The 19004-nt window shown below is 52.9% G+C and overlaps 7 protein-coding genes across 7 annotated transcripts; 2 read left to right on the forward strand and 5 right to left on the reverse strand.

The window, feature by feature from the left end:
• Window positions 1-712: 712 nt before the first annotated feature.
• On the reverse strand, window positions 713-1891 carry SPBR_07429 (uncharacterized protein; the record flags this gene model as incomplete). The annotated part of the gene is made up of 2 exons (XM_040765683.1): window positions 713-1071; window positions 1384-1891. The coding sequence occupies 2 exons, from the start codon at window positions 1889-1891 to the stop codon at window positions 713-715; spliced, it is 867 nt and encodes a 288-aa protein (XP_040616459.1).
• Window positions 1892-6403: 4512 nt separating this feature from the next.
• Window positions 6404-7714, reverse strand: SPBR_07324 (concentrative nucleoside transporter, CNT family; the record flags this gene model as incomplete). The annotated part of the gene is made up of 1 exon (XM_040765578.1): window positions 6404-7714. One exon carries the CDS (start codon window positions 7712-7714, stop codon window positions 6404-6406), a length of 1311 nt encoding a protein of 436 aa, XP_040616460.1.
• A 2269-nt stretch (window positions 7715-9983) lies between these two features.
• Window positions 9984-11607, forward strand: SPBR_07082 (uncharacterized protein; the record flags this gene model as incomplete). The annotated part of the gene is made up of 2 exons (XM_040765336.1): window positions 9984-10369; window positions 10437-11607. 2 exons carry the CDS (start codon window positions 9984-9986, stop codon window positions 11605-11607), a joined length of 1557 nt encoding a protein of 518 aa, XP_040616461.1.
• A 202-nt stretch (window positions 11608-11809) lies between these two features.
• On the reverse strand, window positions 11810-13024 carry SPBR_07395 (g-patch domain containing protein; the record flags this gene model as incomplete). Its single annotated transcript, XM_040765649.1, has 3 exons — window positions 11810-11830; window positions 11898-12933; window positions 13002-13024. 3 exons carry the CDS (start codon window positions 13022-13024, stop codon window positions 11810-11812), a joined length of 1080 nt encoding a protein of 359 aa, XP_040616462.1.
• Window positions 13025-13740: 716 nt separating this feature from the next.
• SPBR_07891 (uncharacterized protein) lies at window positions 13741-14329 on the forward strand (the record flags this gene model as incomplete). The annotated part of the gene is made up of 3 exons (XM_040766145.1): window positions 13741-13887; window positions 13946-14058; window positions 14113-14329. The coding sequence occupies 3 exons, from the start codon at window positions 13741-13743 to the stop codon at window positions 14327-14329; spliced, it is 477 nt and encodes a 158-aa protein (XP_040616463.1).
• Window positions 14330-14696: 367 nt separating this feature from the next.
• Window positions 14697-15073, reverse strand: SPBR_07993 (cytochrome c oxidase assembly protein subunit 17; the record flags this gene model as incomplete). The annotated part of the gene is made up of 3 exons (XM_040766244.1): window positions 14697-14816; window positions 14905-14963; window positions 15043-15073. The coding sequence occupies 3 exons, from the start codon at window positions 15071-15073 to the stop codon at window positions 14697-14699; spliced, it is 210 nt and encodes a 69-aa protein (XP_040616464.1).
• Window positions 15074-15448: 375 nt separating this feature from the next.
• SPBR_06497 (telomere length regulation protein) lies at window positions 15449-18679 on the reverse strand (the record flags this gene model as incomplete). The annotated part of the gene is made up of 3 exons (XM_040764753.1): window positions 15449-17118; window positions 17326-17760; window positions 17830-18679. 3 exons carry the CDS (start codon window positions 18677-18679, stop codon window positions 15449-15451), a joined length of 2955 nt encoding a protein of 984 aa, XP_040616465.1.
• Window positions 18680-19004: the final 325 nt, after the last annotated feature.

Below are 19004 nucleotides of genomic sequence, written 5' to 3' on the forward strand. Positions count from 1 at the left end.
CCACAGCGGCGGAGAACCCAGGAAAACAATACATAACAATTTGCGTCAAAGTTGAATAAACGGCGGAGAAGTCGTGCCCCAGAAGAAATGGAATGAAGGTTTGAAACAAGCCAAAAAAAAGAAATAAAATGTCAACAAGAAGGCACCTCGAGACATACCGCCATAAGAAACAATGAAGAATACGAAAACATGGTTTCCTGCCAGGGCTGCTTTGCCCAGGACCAAATAAAGGGTTCATTTAAAATGAGACAGGTTGCAGAAGTGAAGAGCAGAGAAACAAAAGACAAAATGAAAAAAAAAAAAACAATAACGCCGTGCAACGAAATAAAAATCATCCTATGTGGTCCACACATTTCTCGTTTCGTTTAATGCGTTGCATCCCATGTCCTCGTCGCCGGGCCAGCTACACAACTCTTAAATGTTCCCCGAGGAGCGTGTAAGCTTGACTAAACGCCTGGTGAGTATAAACACCCAAAAAATCCGTTCTCGCATAACTTGAAATTTGGGTTGAGCTCGAAAGTTCGACAGGTAAAATGAAACAAAGTCGAAAACAGTAGGAGTAAAAAGCCAGGCGCCATATAATATATCCCGCGCTGCTGCTCAGTCGGCGTAGGATTTTTCGTTCGGTTGTGATGCAGCTGGTCGTAATAAAAAAACAAAAACAGGTAAAAAGAGTCGTGAAAGAGAGGGATAGAGATCGCTGCTCCCTTGTCTAATCCATATAGAAGTCACCCTTGAGGATTCTCTCTTGGAAGTGATCTGGCTTCGGCCGAGCCTGGCGGGGCTGCTGCGGAGCAGGACGCTGTGCGGGTGCCGGTGTGGGTATGTCCGATACAGACTTGGCACGGTCGTGGCGCAGGCCGACACCGCCGCCGCTGCCGACGCCTCCGCTGATACCACCCGGAAGGCCAGAGCTGCCACCTGGGGCATAGCTCGACATAGAGCCAAAGCCGCTTCCGCGCGGCGGGGAATTGCCCATTCCCGAGGCAAAGGAGAACGAGGGCCGGGCGCCGGACGCCACACTGCTCTCGGCACGAGACCTAAGCTGCTCAGGCCAGTTGTATCCTTGGTCTGCACGAGCAGCGGGGAAAAACATTTTGTCAGAAGCAGTTCTAGGACTGAGTACTGGTGCATGGGAATTTGCTTGGCTCGCCGCCGTATAGGAAAAAGAAGCCCCTCGGGGTGCATTCCGTTGTGTTGGTATCGTGATGGGAGGACGGGGTGAGACATAAGAAGAGGACAATGAAGGGGAGCGAGGTGAGGAAGAACCAGGCGAGAGCGAACCAGAGGCAGAGGACTGCTGCTGCTGCTGCTGCTGTGATTGCCTCCCTCCACCAGATGCAACAGTAGTAGCGGTGCTGGAAAAGTTGGAGCGCAGCCTACCGTTAGAGGAGGCGCCGCCAGGACTGGTACCACCGGGGCCACGGAGGTTACGCATGGCCTGGGCACCAAAACTCATGCGGCGTGCAAAGGGAGAATTGGGCGAGTTGCGCGACCCGCTACCCGGAGGCGCGTCGTCGTCTTCAATGGCGTTCTCGTCAAAGGCCGTGTCCGATGTCGACGAGTTGGTGGACATGCTTGCGCGGCGCGCTGCAAACGATGACGCACCAATCCCGCCGTTGGGGCCCGCACTGACGCTACCGCTGCCTGCTGTAGCGCCGGATAGGCCAAGGGCGGCCGTTGTGGACACAGAGAGGCGCCGCCGCCGTGTCTGGTCAAGGGCAGCCGAGCCAACGGGGCCCGGGAAGGCAGGGGTGCCATTGTTGGCGTTCGAGGTCGAGTTGCTGCGAAAGATGCTGGAGAGGGCCGCCGAAGTAACGGAGCTACGTCGGTTACGAGACGTGTTGTCGGTCGAGTTTGGTGGGTAGCTGCTGTCGTTATTTGAGGCCATTGTGAAAGGAAAAGCAGGGCAGAAAGAGGCGCCCGATATAAACAGCGTCGAGGGAAAACCGGGAATATAAGAAACGAAAGATCGAGATGGAGATGTATCGGAAACTGAGGGCTGAAATGTCGTAGATGGTTGAGTGACAGGGGTGCTGTGACGGGTTCGAGAGTAAACGAAAGCGAAGAGGGCGTGGCTCGTGGGCTATCTTGGTCGGGAGTGGCGCAAAAGAGTAGTTCGAGGCGGGAGCTGGCTATGCACGGGAATGATGTATGATGCTGCTTGGGTTTCGAAACCCTTGAGATGGTGGCCTGCAGAACGAGTCTGCAGCCGGATCGAAATGGGAGCTTTCTTTGCCCAGGCTGCGAGACAGAGACACCGGAAGCTGAGGGATGAATGGTCTGAAAGTGGTATGTGTTCTTATCTGTGTTTTGTGACAGGAGGAGAGGAGAAGCGATCAGGGTGTGACAGAAATAAGGCAAGGGATGGCAGAGGGCGGCGACGGAGGAGGATATATAACAGGCCAGGTTCCTGGGTCAGGCCAGTGAACAGCCAGTACTTACAGGGTGCCAGCAAGCAAACGGATTTGGAAGACAGGGAGGACAAGGAAGCGGGGAGTGAAAGGAGAGCTGGTTCTCTCTTCGTCTTGCCACTGTCTTTGCAATGACAGGGCCAGAGGGCCAAAGAGAAGAGGGCAGAGAGGGGACGTGAGGAGGTGAGCTGGTGAGGTCGTTTCTGGACTAATTTAGTGTTGCCGATCCAAGGGAAAGGCCCTTGTAATAATATGCCGTAAGTACGCTGGCAGGCTGGCTGCTGGTACGTCGTAAAGGAGCTGGTCTATTCTGTGGGGTGCTAGCGCTGCATCAGATCAGGCAATTGGAGTCCAAGTCCACAAGGATAATTTGGGGGCCGGTGCTATCGGAGAGACGGTACGGAGTGCAGTGTGACACTATGCGCTGCGTTTGTGTTTTGAGGAGATGAATGTGTTTCTGGTGATATGAAGCAATTGTACGGTTGATTTGGGGGCAGTGACGTCGTTTTTTGTCAGATGCGGTGGCGAAACAAGGGCCTCAGGGGAAAGAGCTGGTAGCCTGGAGATCAGGTCAAGCCAAGAAATGCAGCTACGTGCTATTGCAAAACGGTCAACAGCCGGTACAGGAAAGAACGAAGCGTCTTTGAAGGCAAGCAATAAAAGGAAAGAGCGAGGGTTGATGTCCACAAAGAAGACTCGCCATCGGGCCATCTGAGGAAGGAAAGAGCGACCCGTAGTACGAATCCCGTATCTCGCTAGTATCTCTACGGTGGGGAATCGCCTGCTGTATCACACCCAGAAGCGGCCGCGGGACAGCTGCGACACCAGACAGGGTGCGAGGGTCAAACGCCACCTTGCAAAAGGACTCGGGATACAATCACAATCCTGTGTCGGGTGATTTTTGAGGGACAATCCCCAGCAACTCTGGCGCTAGCTAAAATATTCGCTCGAGATTCCACTGGCATCGACGATGGTGGAAGGAGCGAATGAACGTGGCTCTCCAGCATATGGCCTCCCCTTTCTAAGAACTCCGTAACACCATTTGTATTAGTGTCAGACACCAGTGCATCGCAGGAAACAAATGAAAGAAAGTAACAGGACGAGAAAAAGAAAGGACAGACTTGACAAGAGCCAATAGGAGAAGAGACCGGTACATCCTGGTCAAGCATGCTCGAAGCTTCACTGGGGGCTATTGCGGGTGCTGCTCCTTCCAGGGCAGGGCCACTGAGGGAGGTGCGCAGGTGCGCGACGCTGATGGTGGGTGGGGGTTGCTGTTCCGTGTCGGGGGCCATTTCCACAAGGTTCAAAAGGGAAAGCGCGGCGCGAAAGCCAAAGAGGAAGCAAGCAGGCAAGAGGCAAGCCAAGGTCTTGACTGGGTGGAAGAACAGCGGGAAAGAAGACAATAGGACGAACTTCGCCACATTTTTTCCCCTTTTTGTCGCTGTCTCGACAGGAAAGGGCGCTAGCATGAGCTTGCCGACGTCACCGGCGACAGGGTTGCAGAATTGCACATGCCCAGCAAGTCCAGTAAGTCTCCACCTCGACGCGATCAACCAGTTAGGCGGTTTGCGGGGTAAATATTGCTGATTGACGTGGGCCTGGCCTGGCCAGGTCTGCCTGAGCCTGGTTCAACCAGCGGCAGAGCGGGAGGTTTCTTTTATCGTGGGCCTTGGTTTGCATGTAGAGCTTGGCTGCACCTTCCCTGTCTCACTACGCATGTTCTAACTCTGTTTTTCTTTGTTTTGCATCAGTCGTGTTCGCTCTTTCCCCGTGAACGGCATGATTGCGACGTAGCCGTCGGGGTTTTTGTACAGGGTAGGAGCGTTGTACTCTCGTATATACTCCTGCCTTTGATCTCAGCACGCTTCATCAGCATCCGACGAGGTCAAACCATGAAATGCCGTTTCAAAATGTATCGCTACCCTGGTCGGGCCTCGCTCCCGCCATCCCCTCCGTCTACATCGTCAACGCACCATAGGAAATGCGCACTGGAGAGTCCTCGATTTGATCCATACCCAACAGCGGGTTTCGACCCGACGTTTTCGCTTCATTTGGTCCTTCGTCCTCGGCTCCTTTCATTCCCTTCGATGTCGCTTTGATGTCCTTTCACGCGTGCCCTCTTCCTCTTCTCCTCTTTCCACCCTCCATTACAAGCACACCGCGTGCCATTAACGCTGTGGTACCTCATTGATATCCTCATTGCCATTGGCTGGCCATCTCTCGCCGTCTCGTCAATATACACCCAACCATCCAGAAGAGTGCTGAAGCATGCGACTGGCCCGCAGTTGCAATGCAGCTCGAATGCAGCTCGAATGCAGCTCGAATGCAGCTTTCCTGCACTTGCTGCATGCTGACCGCGCACACATTGTTTCGACTAGACAGAAAACACCGTTTTGAGCTGTGGCAGCCACGAAGATACGACCAGATGGCCTGTTCCATGGCTAGAGCATGCAATGCGACGCGGATAATCCTCATTGCCTGCCCGCTGCCCGCTAAGGACGGAGATTGGCGAGATAAGAAGTGCCTTTTATCCCCAGCCTTTCTCAGATCCCTAAAGGAGCGGATCTTGGCCCAAAAGTCTATATATTGCTCAACCGCTTTTGTTGTCAATACCTCCCTGCCATATACACTGGAGACGCGAATTAATATGCACAGATTGATGGTGTATTGGCGATGGAGGGGGGATACAAGTAACGCAGAAGCGACACATCCGGGGAAGTCTACTTTGAAGATGGGCTGTTGACAACTCATACTTGCAGTATCCCCTCTCCCTTAACAGTCTTTTTTTCCTCCCCACATAGCCCAGTGTGTGAGGGTAGGAAAAGGTATCTTTCTCTAGTCATCGTCTTACTTGACAAGACGAGAGACGGACTGAGCTCGAGACTTAGTTGACTTTCAACTACCTTGCCACCTTCCCCAGACACTCCAAGAAAACTAGCGCCAACACCCATCGCAACATGTGTCTTTGAACCTGCTCGGACTAGATGGTCGATAAATTACGTGCCGTGCGCCGAGCTTTCTTGCCCAGGGATAAGATCAGGGTACAAAGAGGAGAAAGTGAATAAATACGAAGCAAAGTGCCTGCTCCCCCGCAGTTTCGAAAGTTTGCGCTGCCGGCTTTGGATGGTCCCGGTTTGTGACCCCCAACAGCATTCTCCCAAAAAGTATCCAAAAGAAATACCAGCTTGAACGCCGTCGTCCACTGGCACCACCAAAGAGGGCATGTGGCCAGGGCGCTGACTTGGGGCATCGCACACGAAAGTCTGGCCTTTCATGGCCTTTTACGGCCGGAATTCGCTTCCACGTCCGCAAGTCGAAGGCCTAGCTCCAGGGATTTACCCCAGATTGCCCAGATCCACTCAGTTTAAGCCCACTCTTCGGTCCTTGTGGATCACGAGTACGTCGGTTTTATGTTTAGTCCAAGAGTCGTTATACTCTAAAAATCATCGACACCCAGGTAAGCACGCCCTGGTTGTCATTGCCATGGAGGGCCATTAGAAGGCCAAGATCTTCATCGCAGAGATAAACTCAAGTGATGGATGAGGTAGAAGCTCGCGGTTTCTACGTTCTTCGTATGTCTTTGTGATCGACCAGTCGGTTTTCTAATCTGGGGCCAAGCATGAAAAGTAACGACTTGAAGGGGCATCATAGATAACCCAACCTTTGTTGCCACAGCAGCAATTCTTCATATCTGCGCTATCAAGAGAGTGCCTTGTCCAACGAGATTCGTATCAGAGCCATCGTCGTTAATCAGAAAGACAGCCCATGTTTCTGATCGAGATTGCGCAATGGCCAATCGTATGGTCTTTTAACTTCGTTTTGGCCAGTATCTGCTCCCACACCAGGTCTAAAGTCTGCGATTGTTTGCTCATATGACTACTCAACAAAGAATGATAACCTTCGATTTAGAGAAGACCGAAAGATAACGCTTGTCTCGCGATTTTATATATGTTCTTTATCCCTCATCTCACATATCGATGCTCCGGTTATCACACACCCCTGCCATCCATGAGCATGCCCGCAATGTTGGCGCTGGTCAGGGTGGCGACGATGCCCGTGATAAGCGCTGATAGGGCTACACGTGCCACATCGCCAGATCGACTCGGTGCAAGCTGCGTCAAGGCACCAATCTGGATGCCCACAGCGCTGAAGTTGCCAAAGCCACACAGCGCATACATGGCGATGATGCGCGATCGCAACGACAGCGTGCTGTACTGCGGGTCCGACGTCAGGTCGCCGTAGGCGACAAACTCGTTGGCCACAATCTTGATGCCCAGCAACTCGGCGACTTTGCGCAGGTCGCTGCCGCCATCGTTGTTGCGGTCAACACCGAGCAGGAATGCCACAGGATACAGCACGTAGCCCAAGATTAGCTGGATGCTCAGCTGTGGAACGTTGACGTAGCTTCCCCACCAGCCGAGCAGACCATCGGCAAGACCGATCAGTGCCATAATGCAGAGCACACTGGCAACGATCATGCCCGCGATTTTGAGTCCCAGCCAAGAACCACGGCCGACAGCATGCAGTGAATTGTAGGTCCGCTCTTCCTCGACAACCTGCTCCCCTGCATAAGAGCCCTCCCGTTGACGGAACTCTGGGTGTCCTTCCTCCATATTGACCTGTACTTGTTCGTCGTGTGTCTCATTTCGCGACGGTGCCTGTCCCCGTGTGACAGGCTCTTCCGTCTCCGGATAGCGTAGCTTTGACAGTGCAATCGATGCGGGGATGCTCATGACGCAGGACGACACAATAGCCACAGGACTGATGCCCATCTGCATGTAGGCTGACATGACGCTGCCGGCAATTGTGGCGAATCCAGAGGTCATGATCTGGTGGAGCTCGGCGTCCGTCAGGCGCGGCATAAATTGGCGGATCAGGACGGCAGACTCGCCTTGGCCGATAAAAGGCGAAGCGGCTGCCACGACAGCTTCTACTCCCGAGATGCCAAGCAGGTAGGTAAATACCGTGGCAAAATGACCGACCAGCCAACCAATCCAGCCCCAGTACTGCAGGAGCTGTACAAAGGCCACGAAGAAGATGACTGCGGGCGCGACGGCGACCAAGAACCAGCCCGCCGACAAGACCGACTTGCTTGTCAAGAAGACGGTACCTTCTGCCGAGTATCCCAGCAGCTTCTTGGCCATCTCTCCAATAAAGTCAAAGACATCGTACCCGACCTTTGTCTTTAAAACCAGTAGACCAAGGATAAACTGCGCTGCTACGCCACCAAATACGGCGAGGTAGTTGATCTCTCCACGGTTCCGCGATGTGAGATAGAATGCACCGAGGAACACAATCATTCCCAATAAGCTGATGGTCCTGTCAGCACGCGTATTGTTGTCCGATGCAGCTGGCACATAGGTGCCGAGAATAACAATGACCACCGTTGCAATGGCAAGTGGGACGTTCGGGTATCGTTGTGAGAATTGCCGAATGCGTTCCGGCTCGGCTTCGTGTACAACAGATTGGCATGCGGATAACTGTGATCCCATATACTGGAACATCCCTGCCACGCGTCGACTTGTCCCATGATGCAAGGCAACTATTCGTGAGACGATTGCAAGCCACACCAAGAATGGGACCACCCATCCGAGATCGTGGCGGTGGAGAATAAGGCCAGCAATCCACCAGCCGGTCATGACAAGGACAACAGTGACAAGTACGAAAACCCGGATAAACTCGGGGGTGCAGTAAACTCGCCATGTCCAGCGTTTGTTCTCGTCTTCCGTCGGAGGGTCGGCCGCCGACGGCAGCATCGCGGCCTCGCATGTGGTATTGACTCCCACCTCTCGAAACTCCTTCGCTTCGCCTGCAGTCGATGGCACTCCAGTAGCACTGCAGTCTTGAGATCGGGCTCGTGTTTCTATGACCGACGTGTCCTTCGCATACCGATTTTCTGAATCGTCCGACGATGCCGTGTTTGAGCCCATTTCGGGGCATGCCTTAGCTTTGTCCATTGGTTGTTCGACGGTGGATATCTAGGATGGACGACGAACTTGGGATTTATTTGGTTATCTTCTAACATTGATGTCGATAATGCCGTGGATGCCGAGGAGGAAGAGCAACAGTGCCCGATGGATGAAAATAAAGACTGTGAAGATGAGAAGCCTGCGAAAAATGCATACCAGAACACTGTTGTGTGCGTTATCGTACAAGACACTGCCACTCAACACACAGAAAATAGCATCCAGAAGAAAGCAGCAAGTCCACATCTTTTACCGCTTTCTGGAGGCTCATTGTTGTGTGCGAATGGCGGTAGGCCAATAGTAATGTGTGGCCGGGCCTGTGGACGGTTGCTGACCGCTCGTCTCGCTCATCGATACTTGTACATTGATACCTGGGATGAGTATACTGTGTGGCCTATTTTGGGCGTTGTTGATGGGCTATCTATTAGTTTTCGCTAGTCGTACGAGGTATTTCGAGTACGTACGTTTTACCCTCGCCGTCGTCACGCGTATCGTGTCTTAGGTAATTACCCGATTTGGCAGTTTCCCGTACAACATCACGACCAGGGCAGCCGCTGACTAACCAGGTCGCAGTCGGCATCAAGAAAGAAGAGAAACACAGCCCTTAGTTACTGCCTCTCTTATTCGCCCGACCGCTATCGTCGCCACTATAAGCAGGCCTGGTGTCGTACACAGAGGGCCAGAGCGTGGTAATTGATAACCGCATGTGCGGCGCCTTGTCCAACAAGTAAAAACCTAACTGTCCTATTGAATTTTCCAATTGCCTGTACTGTCTTATCTAGACGTAATAAAAAGGGCGCTGAGATGGCCCCATTCATATTGTGTCTTGTATCGGTCACTTGTGGAAGGTGAGGCAAGCACGGGGGTCATGACAATAATAGGCAGGAGCAAATATACCTCGTTACACCATCGCAGTTTCCCTTGGTAGCAAGTAAATTTAAACAATTGTAAAAGGAAGGAGCTCTGCATGCCTGGCGAGGCAAGTGCGATACAGAGAAGGCTGTCGCGACTGCAGACGTCACATTGTGTCATCTCTAGATTCGGCCGAGTACATCAATCTTCACAATGGCACAGGAGTGACATCTATAGATGACAGCTATTTTGATGATACTATACATGTCATTTCAGGTCAGTGTACTTCAACATGCCGCTGTTGTTGACTGACGTTGACTGACTTCGTTGTTTGATACGTGAATACACAAACACGTCGGTTGCCACATCCTCCGGCCAGCAAAACGAAACAAACAGTCACTACAAGCACCGTCTCTCAACAACTGTGACTATGCCGACTACTCGGATAAGAAAGATTGCCTCTCAAAGCAACACGCCCTGTGGGTGGGCTGCAACAACAAACGGGGTCGGTCATCCATCCACCACGGCTCCCGTTTTCACTGCAGGTCTGGTTGTGAAAGGAAAGTCAGAGGAAAGTGAAATCAGAACACACTGGACCGAAAAAGCCAACACGTGAACTACCAGACACAATCAGACACGAAAAATAGATGGCCCGCTTTGCCCTACACTACAAGCCTTTACAAACGCACGATGCACAAAGGTGTTAGCTAAAAAGTCGGCATAGCGACGAGGACTCCCACCGACATGGGAAATGCAGGAAATTACAAGCAGAGGCTCGAGAAAAGGACCTTCCGGTCGCAACTTTTGGAACTCACGAGGACGAGGCCGAAAATCCAATACTTGGCGGGAGGCACAAGGCGATGGTGTTGCTGGAACGGGTGTCACGAGCGACCCAAACAAGGTTGACAAGGCCAACGATGAATGGACACCGAACCCGAATCCTTCTCCATTGCGCCAACCTCAGCCAGTCCAACAACGACCTGACGCGCAAGCTGTGGATTCAGAGTTTGAGTCAACTGAAGGGGTGCTCGCCAATGACGATCAAAGTCAAGAGCGGCCCGTTGACGACGAAAGGACACGTGCAGGCACCCAACTCGTGTACAATGAAATGCGACGCAACGAAAAGTTGAATCCCCGGTGAGTTGACCAATCTTGTTTCGCGGTCACCCTTTGGAAATGTCGCGCTGACTGACAAAACGTCTAGACGTCAATACACAGCCGATGGCTGGAACGTCAAGATTGTCTGCAACTCAGTCGAGTGGTACCTCCACAAATATATCCTGCGAAAGTGCCAGTACTTCTCGGCTTTTCTTCCCGTTTCGGAGCTGGACGACGGCTCGGTGAGCGTGATAGAGCTGCACAATCATTGTGCGGGCCAGCTAGCCAACGTTCTCCGATTCATGTACTTTTTTGAATACCCCGGCGCCGAATACGATCCCCGCCAACCACTCTATGCCGATAGTCTCCTTACCAACACGGCCATGTACGTGGCTGGTGCGTCAGTCGGTCACCAGGGAATGATGCAGTACGCCAAAAAGCATATTATAAAGTGGTCCAATGCGGTTCTTCCAGGCTCAACGTCGATGGACGAGTCAGATGGAGATGACCGCATGTCCGCTTCCATACCCAGCCGGTCGGAGTCGCCTTTGGGTTTGGCTGTTCGAAGCTCGGGCCAGATGGACTACGCCATCCTACGCCTGGCTGACCCGCTACTCCGCTCGCTGACAATTGTCTACGAGCAGCCTCTGACAGTCCGCGCAGGCCACTTGTATAATCTCCGCTTAGTCCTCGTTCGCTTTGTTGCGGCTGCGTTGTCGTTTCTCGCCATTAACGCCGCGTTCCGGGCGCACTTTCGAAACGAATGGGAGCGGCCACTGTCCCTGCCACCCTCAGACGATCGGCCCCAAGGAAGGACGGTCATCGACGACATCATTGTGGACTATGCTATGTTTTCTGATCTAGGCCGGATCGGTTGGCAGAAAGTCACCCTAGGAGGTGGAGTGACTGCCCACGTGAAGAAACGATGGCAGCCTTCTCTGGCTCGAACGTTTGCCCTCCTCAAGAGGCTATCCAGGAATGAGAGATCGTGGACGAACAATGGCCTAGGCCCCTACAGGGATGACGTTAATGACTATGACGACGATGACGACGATGGCGACGATGACAACGACGACAGTAAGCCCGAAGAGCAGACCGTTATGCCTGAAACGAATACAAAACCAGAGTCTGGATCCGAACTGTGGTGCGAGTCCGAGGCCGTTCAAAAAGGCCAGGAAAAGTACTTGGAGGCGAGTATGCTAGACCACGAAAAAACCATGCGAGAGCTCTTACAGGGGCTCGACAGTCTTCTGGCAAGTGAAATGTTCACATCATGATGCGAGGTAGAGGAGGTCCATTTAGTGTTTGATCCAATGCCATGTCAATGATATGCCGGCAATACATGCGGCATTGGCAGGTGCTAAAACTTTGCAATATACCGTCCAAAAATTAAACCAAAAGAAGCCATGCTAAATTGCCAGAGAAAATTGAAAGAAAAGATATGCCAGTAAACGCCGTTTTCCTATCGCTTGTAGCCGTTTATGCTTTTATCATAAAAATCTGGACACACGTTAGTTTCCTGTCCTCGGATCCCTGTCCATTGAGCATGGTGTAATGGTTTGCTTACCTGCTTCAGTGCTTGGGGGTCAGCCACGGCTGCCCGCTTCTGGTTGATGTACCGCCTCCGTGCAAGGTTACGGCTAGACACCGTAAATGTTGATGGCACACCGCCAGCCGTTTTCTCCGACTCAGACGGCGTGGCAGTCCCGGTGTCCATCTCCTCGCCCGTCTCCGTCGTAGCCGGGGTTGATTCACCAGACTCCTCGCCGCGCCTCCGCTTCTTCTCCTTCTTCTCCTTCGTATCACTCTTATCCTTCTTTACCTTCATGTCTTTCTTCTCCTTTTTCTCCTTTTTCTCCTTCTTTTCTTTCTTCTCCTTCTTGGTCTTCTTCGTCTTCGCGGCTTTCTCGACCTCATCGACGTCATCCTTGCTCCGCTTTCGTTTCTTGTCCTTCCGGCCACTGTCGTCTGCCTCAAGTGTCTGATTGCTGCTGTCGGCCTCGTCAGAATCGCTGGTCGCTTTCCGTTTTCGTGACTTTTCCTTCTTCTCCACTTTGCGCCCCGTCTTTGCCTTTCTCCGCGCTTCCTTGGAATCATCGGTATCAGCCTCGGATTCGGACGAGAAAGGAGTTGCTTCGGACGTGGAAGCGGTCTCTTCTGTCGCAGCTGCTGGCTCTTTTTTGTTTTCGGACGTTTCGTCGTCACCGATCAAAAAGCCGCCGCGCACGAACCGCATCGGGCCAAACCGGCGCTCAATGTAGAGCGTCATCTTGACGTTCTCGCGCGCCTGGCGCTGCTGTTCAATCACAGCCTCTGATTTTCCGTTGAGTCGCCCCAGAAGGTCTTTGAAGATGTCGAGACCCGTACATTCGTTGGCCGTGTTCGCACCAGGGCCGGATGCGCCGATGCCCAAGTTGTCTTCACGCAGAATGGCCCGGATGTGCGATGAGCTGGCAGCAGTGTACGACATGGTATGTGCGGCATCCTTCTGGCCGAGGTATTGGCCCGGCTCCCATCCATGCGAACGAAGGATCTTATGGCCGTAGTTTTGGGTGTTGCGAGCCCATTTCGTGTTGTTCGGATCGTCGCCAATCTTGCGTTTGCTGCAAAGATAAGAGAAAATGTCAGTCATGTTGGGGAAAGATTAATCAATAGTAACCATACAACCCACTTCTTTACTCCTGCGAGCCCCATGGTGACTGTGCGGAACAGAGAGCGAGGTCCCTGGTTGTCCCGGTCGGTGTTGATAAGTATGTTGACAGAGGCCGAGTACAAAGGAGGGTCGAGAAATTCGAACAAAGCCGCCCTATTGAACTTTTTTCTGCCTGAGATAATTTTAAGTGGGGCCTATCAGAACTTTAGAACACTGATAAGTCGCAACCCCAGACCGCTTCCATAGACGTGACTTATCACGTGATAATCATTATATGTGCTTGAACGTTGGTACATATTTCGTGATGTATTCCACTGAGGAATCATTCATGCGATGGTGCTTAGGAATTGTACCGTCAAATAAGGCAGCGTCTATATGGTTGGTGCTGATGATTGACATAGAACGGAATTCATCATGCTTGGCTTATACTGAGGCAGAGGCAACCGAATTTTAAGTAACTAATTCACAATTGCATAGAACCAAAACAAAATCATTGTGACTTACAAAATAGGAAGGTCAGATAAGAATTGCTTGGAAATGCGATGGGTGTTGTAGATGTAAGGAAGTCGTGAGCGGCAGAGCCGGGTCGCTCCTTCCATTGTCAACAACGATGAAGATATTTGGCATCCATCTAGGGAAGGGGCCTCATGGTTCCCTGAGCGGCTCCTGAAACTCTCGTTTTTTCTTCTCCTTCTTTCAAATAACTCAAAAGTGATTATTCAACATTACGCACATTTCGAATATCAAAAACACCACGATGCCTCCCAGAAAATTGAGCACATCGCGCCGCCAACCCAGCGTTGACCTGACCGGCTTGAGCTCAGACCTGGGCGTCGATAGTGATGCCGACGTCGATTTCGACCCTGTTCTAGCTGCTACAGAGCTGAAGAAAGTCATTGACGAGGTAGAGTCTGACCTTCCAAGGAGAGGCGGAGAGAGTATCAAATACTGAAGTAGTACAGCACAAAAAACATCGGTTTGCGGCCCGCAAGAAGATTGAGAAAAAGTACCAGAACAAGGTGGCCGAGATCGTCAAGAGAACAGAGGCACGCATGGCCGAGCGTGACATGGCTAAGTAGGTCAACCAACAGCAATTTTGACTTATGCTGAAGACATGCTGACAGTGCAGAGCACGCACGCGGCAGGAGAAAATGGGCCGGCTGGTGGCTGCCATGGAAGCCCGCGATGTCAAGCAGCGCACCGTGGCCGACAAGGTGGGCCGGTTCTACAACAGCTGCATGAACCTGACGAGCGTGTTGCAGATGGTGTATAGCGGACTGGCCGAGGACGCGCAGAAGGCAGTCCTTGACGACGGGACCATGGGGATTGATACGATTCAAGGTTGAGAGTCGAGGTCGAGAGCTGGCCCGGATCACAGGACAGCATGTTCAACATAGACAGCGGCAATAACACTCGGTGTGGCTGAGAAGAGGCAACTGAACTGGGAGGATCCGAGAGAAACTGGGAAGAACTGACGGTAATCAAAGGTGTATAAAATCGTGGGGAATCTGTTATTCGTCATGGTGAATCTAAAACGTAGGCCATGGCCTTTTTCTAACCGTTATAGTGCCTTTCAATGAACATGATATCGTACAATTAGGCTGACCGCCGCGTTCGTGCGCTGCAGGTACACCGCCTCTCTGTTTCACTCCGTTTCTTTTTTCTTCATATCTTTTTGTCTCCACTTTCGTTTCTGTTGTCGATTCTGCCCGTTTATACCTTAAAGCCAAAGCCAGCCATGCAGGTGCGGTATTGGTCGATGGTGGATTTGCAGTCGACGGACGGGTTCGCGGCGTTGGAGAAGAGCATGCACTCGTCGCGCTTGGACTTTTCCTGTGTGCAAACGCAGCAGGGCTGGCGAGTGTTAGTTGGCCAATTCGATCTGGTTGGGGACGGTTCGCAAATTGGAATCGGTACGAACCTTGGGCTTCGAGGCAGCTTCGCTGGTCGCAATGGAGGGTGCCGGGCACGATTCGGCCGCTGGTGAGGAGAGAAGATGTTAGCATGGGTTCCGAGTCGTAATCTTTGCCATGACGTAGGAGCCGGATGGGTCTCGTACCAATTGATGATTTCTGTTGTGAAGACGACATTGTGTGTGGTACGGGGAGATTTGAGAGGCGTAGGATAAGGCCGAAAGACTGCGAGAAGGGACGGTATACGAAGTCGTCGTTTGAGAAGAAGAAAACTTCGTGAGACTTGTCGGAGAGGAAATAAACTTGAGCAGGTTTTTTTTTGGAGTTTGGTTGCTTTGCATTTGTCAGTCCAGAATTGCGACAGCCTTCTGGTGGAGCGATGCATTTCCGGCGTCAGCCGAAGGGGGTCACGTGCGGCACAGGCGATAGTGGCGATGGGCAGCACGCCTGAAGCATAGCGCATTGTAGACCGTTGCCACCTGAAAATAGACCGCTGGATAACTGCCCCGTTTTCATGATCCTATTTACTTTTCCGGCGCATCGTTTTCTTATTCAGCCAATCATCTCGCCCAGGAGCAGATTTTTGTAGCTCTCCATGCCCTCGGTCAGCTTGATGTAGGCGCCGGCGGCCAGCATTTGTATTTCGCTTTCTTGACTGCTACCACTGGCATCAGTACCTCCGCCGCCGCTACTGCGGATATTGTCCAGTACTTGCAGCGCCCACTCCCGGGTTTGGACAACCTCGCGCGGCAGATCGCGACATAGTTCGCGGACGCGGTTTTCGTTGACGTCAAGCAGTGCCATGAGGGCAAAGAGCACAGCATGCGTCACAAGCACGTCGCCGGCGCAGCGGGCCTGCACACTACTGCTAAGCAGAAGGCGCCACAGCTCGGCTGTCATGTCGGGCAGAGCGAGCAAACCAGGACCAGCGGCATGCAGGATTACAGCGAGTGTCTTGAGGTAGAGCGAGAGCAGCGAAGGGTCAAAGAGGACGCGGCGCATACGCGTCGAAGACGACGTCTGGAGCGCGAGCCGGAACCGAGCAGCGAGTGGGAAGAAGAATGCCGACGAGAGGAGCGGTCCAGACGTGTTGACGGCGGCTGCTGGTTGTGCGGCCGTGCGTTTTCCTTTTGCTGTGTTTACAGCCTTGTTATCGCCGGCGCTCTTCGACAAGCGTGACTTGAACGAGGTCAGCTTGAGAGCGTCTGGGCCTGTCGCATCGTCTGCCGCCTGAGCAGCGATTGGACGGAGGAATGTGGCTGTGAGCGAGTCTGTAATGGAGTCGAGAACGCCCGGGCCGAGCGCCTTGAGAGCCGAGGCGCTGCCCGGCCCAATTCCTGGTTGGGACGCTTCTGGGGCCACGTAGAGGCGCTCCATGCGGTTGGGCAGCTGCTTCGAGGGAAACGCGGCCGCCGATGCGTATTCCGAGATGTCAAAGCCGGCCAGTTCGCGGGCTCCCAGACCCATCGCCGTCAAGACGGATGCCCGCTGAGCGAGAGAGTAGTCACCATCGAAGAAAGTGTGGGCGTACCACGGCCCGACGAGCTGGGGCTGGGCCACAACGAGGGCCACCATACCCTGCAGTCGTAGCTGGTCAAAATCGGCCATCTCGAAGGCGTCCTGGAGGCCGACGAGAATCGAGGCGAGGTCTTGAGCATGCTGCTGCACCTCTGTGCCGAACGTGGCTTTGCGACGGATGAGGACAGGCGCAGTGGCCAGAGCCAGTTTCTGCTTGTCGTAGTTCTCAATGTCACGAAAGTAAGAAATCAGGTCGCGGATGTACACGGGCGCCTTGGGCTTGTCGCGGCGAATCATGGTCGGGTCGTCGTCCGAGTCTTCGGCATCCGAGTCTGGTTTGCCGTACGCAACAATATCGTCCTCCACAGCGCCTGTTATGCCCTCATCGTAGTCCGAATCGAGCTCCTCAATGACAAAGCCTGATTTTCTTGGTTGGACTGGTGGCCGGTGGACCGGCTTCGCAGCTGTTTTGGATGGCTGCAGTTTATCTGTTTTGGCTGCTTTGGTTGTCTTTGCCGCGGCTGACGTGCCCTTTGTTTCTGGTGTCCGTTTCCTCAGCAACTCAAGCGAGCCCATCGTGTCAGAGACCTGCACAAGGCCCTTATACCAAATGGCCTCGTCCGACTTTGTCTCGTCCATGTGGAAGTCGAGTTTCTTGTTATTGTCGTCAATGAGCCCGGACAGAGCCTCGCCGACTACCATGCCTAAAAACCTGGCCCGGTTTTGTGACGCACCCAAACGATTCGACACCGTCTGGAGATACGTTCGAGACCGTAGCAGAGAAGTGAGCGCTCGTTGTGATCCCCGGCTAACGTACCCAGCGCAGAGAAGTATCACCTGTGCCTTGGCTGTATTTGTCAGTGTTTGTTCTTTCATTTCCTTTTTTGCCTTCAATAATACCATGTGCTCACCTTCTTGCTGTATTATCGGGGCATGCTTGATAAACAATTGGTCTCCGAACTCGGCTATCGACTTCTCCAAAATCTCGGTCAGGCTCTTCGGTGTTTCAGCAACCACAGCAACGACTGCCCGCCGAATGCCGATACCGTTGATAAGTCCCACGGCGGCATTTGTCAAGAGCCACGAAATGAGCTGCTCTCGGAGAGTGGTGCTGCTGTCGGCCACACTCTTTATGAGACTGGCTACGGCAGCCACAGTTGCTGTGTCAACAACCGTAGAATCTGGAGAAGGTGAAAGGAAGGTCTCCGCCGCATATTTCAGTACGCCAAACAGTATCTTCTTTTGTTCGTGAGTTGGAAGATGATCCAGAATATGGCTCAAAGTGCTGTTGTCCAACCCAGCATTGATCAGGATGAGATCAGAGACGAGAGATGAGACCACAGTGTCTGAGAATGTCAGTAGTGCTCCAATCAACGCAGCAAAAATAATTAAATAACAAGATATTAAAAACGTACCAGGATATCCAAGCCGAAGAGCTTTCGCAAGAAGAGAACCCTGCACTTTCTTGTGCTCTGGGTCCGCGTCTTTTACGGCCCACCTCATAATGCCCTTTGCCAGCCACAAACTGTATTCTCTACCATTGGCAACCCAGGTCGCAGGGAGCTTCTCGGCACTGAACTCGGAACGAACAGCCATCTCAGATTCGGCCGCGAGCGAGACAATCCGCCCACCACCAATGATACTCAAGTACTCTTGTGCGAGCGGCCGCCGTTTGGCATCATCATCGGATGCGGCCGTGCTGACGGTCCAGACCTGGCAAACGACCTCGTCGCCGGCCAAGAGCTCAGACAGCAAATCGACCAGGATCCGGAGCTGCCATGCCGGGTTTCCTGGCTGATCGTTTGTGGCAGAGGCAACGCTGCCTGCCGCCGTCTTTGTTTTCGTTTTTACTTCTGCTAAGAGAGCACGGAGTCTCACGACCAAAGCACTTAGGCCGGTCACGCTCCGGAGGCACGCGAGCAACGACGCAAGAGCAGATTGCCCTTTATGATCCTTGGTACCCTCGGCTCGGAGGAGCGGCCAGTAGTTGGGCACAATGGCCGTCACCAGCACCTGGACCACCTGGGCAGACATTGGCGTAGGCTGGCGGACGTCGACTTCGGACTTGCCAGAGAGAAGGTACTGCAGCACTGATACAAGTGAATCGTAGTCGGGTTCGTTCCGCAAAATATCCAGCGCCTCGTCGGCCGATACGGCCGCAAAGTGCAGTCTTTTTGGCGTTGACGTTGGAGCTGTCGTTGGCGACAAAGATGTCGTAGTCTTTTTCACCTCTTGAAGCAACGGCTCGTCGTGTGCAGCCACCATGTTGTAGGATGTGCTGACGGGCGAGAGTAGTGCATCCATGTTTAGCCCACGTGTGCACCAAGACACTGACGATTCGGCTTGTCAACGGAGCGGCATGTGTTTGTTGTTTGATTTGTCGCATGAAGTGAAGGCGGCGGTGCGCAGGTTGGATGAAGCTTTGCTCCACTGGGCGCAAACTTGGCCGTGACCGCTGACGTTATAGCGGAGCGAATGCGCTGTAAAGCTTATCGATAAGTTCCTGCCCTGTTGCAATCGCCTAAAGCTCAGGTAATACAGGCAGCTGTCGAACGCCCCGCGATTTGTAACAGGCCGACACCTTCAATCC

This window comes from Sporothrix brasiliensis (genome assembly GCF_000820605.1).
Source record: "Sporothrix brasiliensis 5110 chromosome Unknown Cont20, whole genome shotgun sequence".
NCBI classification, from domain to species: domain Eukaryota; kingdom Fungi; phylum Ascomycota; class Sordariomycetes; order Ophiostomatales; family Ophiostomataceae; genus Sporothrix; species Sporothrix brasiliensis.